Source organism: Oculina patagonica, unplaced genomic scaffold, assembly GCF_052425735.1.
Source record: "Oculina patagonica isolate OP01 unplaced genomic scaffold, crgOcupat unplaced30, whole genome shotgun sequence".
Classification (NCBI taxonomy): Eukaryota; Metazoa; Cnidaria; class Anthozoa; order Scleractinia; family Oculinidae; genus Oculina; species Oculina patagonica.
In genome coordinates, this window is record NW_027558146.1 from 40001 (window position 1) to 46136 (window position 6136).

Consider the following 6136-nt stretch of genomic DNA (forward strand, 5'->3'; position numbering starts at 1 on the left):
GAATGATAATAACACAAAGAAAAACATTAGAAACACTTTTCTTTGTACTTTATTAGCAGAACTTCATGTATGCATCCAAGGCACTACCCGGAATCCCTACTTTAATCAAGCCACCCATAAAAATACCAATTTCCTACTCAAAACAATCCTGGAATCAAAAATTTCAAACCTCAAAAAATCCTTCGATCATCAAGTCATTTGAAACCCCAAGTACAGGCATGAACAAATAAATGAGAACTTTATTTACCCTCTGTATTATGAGGCATGTTAGGCCTCTAGCAAGTAATGCTAACAGTGCTTGAAATTAGCGGTTGACCGGTCGTCCAAGACGACTAAAAGTACAAGCGGGCAACCAGTTTTTTTAGAAAATTAAAGGCCTGGTTGCCTGAGAAAAAACTGCCAGACAACCAGAGAACTTTAAACTCGACCGTGATCATCAAACAGAATAAACAAAAGAAGTTATAAATTTAAAACTTGAAAATAGCTTTAAATAGCTCTCTTCTAATCGATGGAATCCACCACAATTCTCAGAAAAAGGAAATTGAAGTTTGTCGAGTTCAATAAGACAGCAGGATAAGCTTGCCGAGTTGTCTTCTAAAACATGTACAGACCTCATCAAAATATTTTGGGGCACGCGTGTTGAAAGTGACTAATTAAGATGGTTTCCGCCAAACATTCGAGCAATAAAGGCAAAAATGAAGATACCACGGAGATCTCATAGCATGGTAACAGTTCGAGTACAGCTAACAAAAACCTACCAAAACTTTAGCTCTCAAGCTGACCCCACAAGAAAAAAACGGATTTGAAATTACAGTATCTATATTTCAGTTAAAACGGACGTTTCACGCCAGTTTCAAACAAAATGGTGCACGTTTTAAACATTTTTATGATGTTTGACTTTATTTTTCTGGAGGATGCTTTAGAGTTTAATCACGGCTCGGGTCATTAAGACAAATGAATTTCAGTGAGATAATTCAAATACGTAGTATATAAAAAGTTACCATACTATGAGGAGGTTTTTGGTACTTAATTTTTGCACTCATTACTTGAACTTTCAGCGGAATCTGTCTTAATTACGCATGCATGCAGATTTGCACGACTTCAAAATTCACAATATCTTGGCACTTTTGAATGCATTTCTTGCCTTCATCTTGAATGGAATTTAATTCGGAGCAAAGTTTAATTCAAGTTTCCTCATATTTCAATCTTTAGTTCGGAATTTTTGGTTTTCTTAAGCGAACAGATTTGACACTCATGTGCAATCCGAGACGTATCTTGTCTGGGAATAATTTATTATATTTAGCTGTTTTGAGTTTATTAGTGTGTTTTTGTGGGCGTAGGGATTTATAAAATTACTACACCACTTCTGAAAGTACAAAGGAGTATAATTTTTCATTAACGTTAAAAAATAAGTCAAAGTGTTGTGTTCATTTATTATAAAGGAATTCTGCAGTTTTGTTTAGAGCTGTTTCACACCGCTGTGAAATTCAATGTAAAACAAATTTTATCGTCTCACGGCCTGAGAACAAAAATTTAACCAAAGAACGTACACCTCCTAATACAGACAACCAAGTCCTCAGTAGGACAATCAAACTCAGGGGTTAGGTTGTCCAGCATTTGCCATAAGGACAACCTGGATTTTTTTCTAATTTCGAGCACTGTGCTAATGAAACCAAATAAATAAATACAGTAAAATAAAATTAATAAATGAAATATATCTCTAAGTCCTTAAGTAAATTTTAAAATGAAATACCATACATTATAATTGAATAATGAGAATACTATTAAAACGTTTATAAGTTGATTCTGCTTTCTGGCTTTTTAAACAATCCAATATTTGTCATCGATCTTAGAATATCTGGAAAAGAGTTCCATGCCTAAGCGGCTACATAAGAAGTTGATCTTAAACCATTCCAGGTTGACCTAACTCTAGGTAGAACGAGTTTGTCGAGTTTTGTCTTCTCACCACTGCATGGCGCAGCGATTCGCCTGACCCAGTGTCATGTGGTTTTAGTTTGTTGTTGGTTCTCGTCCTTGCTCCGAAGGTTTTTCTCTGGGTTCTTCAGTTTTAGTCCCTTCACAAAAACCAACACCTCTAAATTCCAATTCGATTTGGAAACAGAGGACAAATAGCCACACTGTGGCTATTGAAATTCAGTTGTTAATTTTAACTGTTTTCTGTTAATTAATAACCCCCACCCCCACTGGTCATTTGTACTGTAAGGTGGTGTTTTTTATTGATATTGCAAAACATTTACTTACAATACTTACAAAATCACAATACCTACAAGACATTTATAGTACAATAATTATTAAGTTAAGGTCGCGGGGGACACCTTTGGCTTATCATTAAGCCTATGCACGAAGTGCAACGACTGTCATCGACAACTTAACGAGCCAGTATTTGGCATGCATAAAAATATGAGCGCACGCGTGATTTGATGTGTTCGCGTGTGGAATTGTTTGTGAACAAAATGTTTACTCAAAAGTAAATTAGGGTTCTGAAAAAAACCCATTTTTATTTGATTTCTAAAACATAAATGCTTGAACTATTAAGAGATTTTACCCAATTTACAACAACGCTTAACTTTATTCGTTAGATTGAAGGAAGGAAGTCTATGGCCTAATATTCATGTAACTCAGAATTATCATAATAATATTCACTGATAAACAATCGTGTCTTTTTTGTTACAAAAAAACCGCATTGTTCCCACCATTCAAGCGTGGAATATAATTACCATAATTACCATTTGGAAACCGTGTTTTGATCGGGACACCTTCGGAAATCTCAAAGTTTGGACTTTTCCGACAATTTTGGGGCTGAGAATACAGCGCGGATACAGAACTTCGTGAGCTGCCACTGCAGAGAGGTAAACTAGGCATACTGTAGTGTGTCATAACAGAAGCGGAATTCTAAAAGAGCGCTTTTAAAAAGAGAGAGAAGGCATTATATTCAAATTTGCGCATTTAAACCACAATAACTTGCTGGCAAACTTTAAATTAAAAAATCCGCTTCTGTTATGACACCCTAGAGGTATTGACTGATTAGTTTTTGACAAGATCACAGTGTGCTGTCTCCTACTCGTTCCGAAAACTCAGCCCCAAAATCAAGTTCTTCCCAAATTGTAACTAACAAGGCTGTTTCTTCGCCGTTAAGTGCAATCTACCAAATAAAAGATCACATTTATAATCTTTTATCATTTCTGTATGTCTCTGTAAAATTTGAGCCTTATCGCACCCATAACAGCCGAGAAATAAGCGTTTTAAATTATGCAGGTCAAGCAAAATTTCGCTTCATGAATTTATTCATGCTGTAGGTGTCCCCCGCGACCTTAATAGGACATTTATACAGTGCGGTGCTTACAAACTTTTGAATTGTTTTAGTTTAGAAGGACAAAAAAAGATACAGTAGAACCCCGGTAACTCGAACACCCTCACTAACTCTAATTAACTTCTATTTCCCTTGGACCCACTTTTCAGTCATTTTTACTTGGTTAACTTAAAAACCCCGCTAACTCGAACTGTTTTTCGTTTCCCTAAAGAGTTCGAGTTACCGGGGTTCAACTGTATGCAGACAAAACGATCAAGAAAAAAACGTAAACTGATTTAAATACAGTTAAATGTAATTTAGCATAGTTAACAACAAGGAGCAAGAGCCTGGTCATTAAGCGTGTGTCTTGCGTTTCTGGCGTTTGTAGCGTTAAGTGTTTGGCGTGTGTTTTAAGTAGCGTTTTAGTGATGTTCACATGGTTGCAGGAGGGCTGGGTGGAGTCTCGTCCAGCGGTGTCTCCCCTTGGTACATGCGTAGCTATTCCATGTGCTTGCGTTTGATGTTCGTTGTTCGATCAGCGTGGCGTTTGTGTTAGTTTGTAGTAGCGTTCTCAGCGTTCCCTTCCCTCCCTCCCTTGGGTTTGGGCCATTTACTGGGACCAAGTATTTAGGTTTTTTTTTCCACTGAGCCATTTAGGCTTGAGTGTGACAGGTGCTCGGGTTCGGGGGCCTGATGCGGGGGGCTCATGGCTGGGTTGCGGGTTTGGGCAGGCCAGTCAGGTGTTCTGGCGCCTTGGGGGTGTGATTGCGATTGCAGCCCCCGGTCCCCTTGGGCACCTAACCTCCACTTGCAACGTGGGCGTTAAAGAAAATATAAAGCAAATACATAAAGTGATTTGAGCAAGTTTTTTTTCATCAAAAAGTTACGGGAACGAGTCGCTGTATTATAATGTGAGAGGAAGAGGGGAAAGGTTTTTATCTTCGGAAAGGTGTTGCGTGTTTTGCATATATCCATACAAAATATCTAGCGACCAAAAAATTGAAGTTTAGTTTATTGTCATCGTTTGGCAACAGATAAAAAAGTTCCAGTGGCAGTTTGAGTCCCAGCAGAACTTTGACTGTCGTAATGATAATAATAGGTAGATGGGTCAACTCATTAGTCCTTGCGACCAATTTGCATTCGCTTTTTTGTAAAGAATGAAGTTACATAGAGAGAAGGGAGAAAGAAAAAAAATATTTTAAGTAGTCAGGGATACTCTTACAATCATATTTCTTGTTATTAATTACAAGGTATCATCCAACCACCTTCGCATTTGGGGTGTACTGTACTAGCTGTTCTAGCCTGATGTTTTCTTCCATTGTGGATTCCAGTTTCTTTTCCAGCTGTGCTACTTTCAAGCTTAGATCATCCAGCCCATCCTTCATTTCCTTCGTGTTTTCCTTCGCCTTTTCCTTCAGCGTGTCCACCTCGCTTTGTGTAAAACTCACGCTTTTTTTCAACGATGTTACTTCGCTTCTCATCTGTTCAATCTCATGTTTTTAAACATGTCTGAGTTTGTCGAAGTCGGCACATAAGCTGTCAAAACCAGCTTCCATCGCTTTGATTAAAGTATCAATAGAGCTTTTGATTTTTTTTTTTGGTCTCCTGCTTCCTTCACCATGTCAGACTCCCTGTGAGTCGAAGAGTTTGATCCTCTCTGTTTTCTTTTTCTGTTTCTCTTACTTGCCATAAATCAGATATTTTGCATTCCTGAACTTGAAATAAGTAATCAGTAATTGATTTATAATTAACTGCTACTCGCTTTGAGAACTGACACAAGCACCCATTCTTAGCGGAGCGTTAGAAGTTGTGTCCATACGGCATGCTGCTGCATGCGCTCTCCTTGTAAGGTGGTGTTTGATATTAGTTCATTTGGTTTGATAATTTACTTCATGAAAGAAAAAAAAGGGTTCAGAAGCAACTCAATAAAAAATACACAGGATGAGAGAAACAAAAGCAAAGAAAAGGAAGGCAAATAAGATAATTCATCACCAGCTATAATCCCACAGTATAAACTAGGCAGCTGTCATGTTTTTAATTTTTTTTATGCAAGTACCTCAAATGAAGGGAGTGGCACACAATTTTACATTGTGTTTCATTATAAGGTGTTGGGATTTCAAGATTTGTATAAAACTGTTAAGTCTGGAAGGTGATTAATAGTGTATCATTTTTATAGGATTACTTCACACTGGAAGATTTTCGTTTGCCACCCATTGAATCAAACTACCAGCCACTAGCCCAAAGAGATGTCTCTGATTACCAGACGGGACCAAGGTATGAGAACAAGGCTTTCAAACTGCCTAAAGTGGATGGTACGAAGCAGGGTCCTGTTAATGTACCAAAAACCTACTCAACAAGAAAAGGTGCATTACTTCTGTATGCAGAGGACTTTTTCTTACCGGGCTCTCCAAAGCCAAAAAAGCGTCGTCGGAAAATGAGGAAGCAGCCTTCAATAAAGCTTAAGACAATGGGTGATTTAAGGAACTACATATTGGATTACAGGAATGGGGTATGTAGCTTACTTTTAAACTTAATTATGATCACTAAAGGCTGGTTTTTGCTGGGTATACAAGTATGCACAAGCCATATTAAGTGAAAACATGTTACACTTGTTATCTTCTTATGTTGCCTTCACCAGTAATAAGCATAGGAATAAGCACAAAAAGAACTAACAAGTTTGTTTTCTTGTGCTCAATGCTTATGCTGGACAGCGAAAAAATAGTTAAAAATAGCAGCATTTTCTTGCCACTTTTAGGCAGTCATAGCAAGTTTTGACTATCGCTTACATGTACACTGTAACTGTGGAAACCCATGTGTGAAATCAAA

General features: G+C 37.7%; 1 protein-coding gene across 1 annotated transcript in view; it reads left to right on the top strand.

Annotated features, from left to right (window-relative positions):
- The window catches only part of LOC144640476 (uncharacterized protein KIAA2012-like), a gene marked incomplete at its 3' end in the record, with an annotated part of 7240 nt that extends 1421 nt beyond the window's left edge, over positions 1–5819 (top strand). Inside the window, exon 2 of the mRNA XM_078499592.1 lies at positions 5487–5819. Within this exon, the coding sequence (XP_078355718.1) occupies positions 5487–5819 (333 nt within the window). The remainder of the gene's footprint in view (positions 1–5486) is intronic.
- Between the last annotated feature and the right edge of the window lie 317 nt (positions 5820–6136).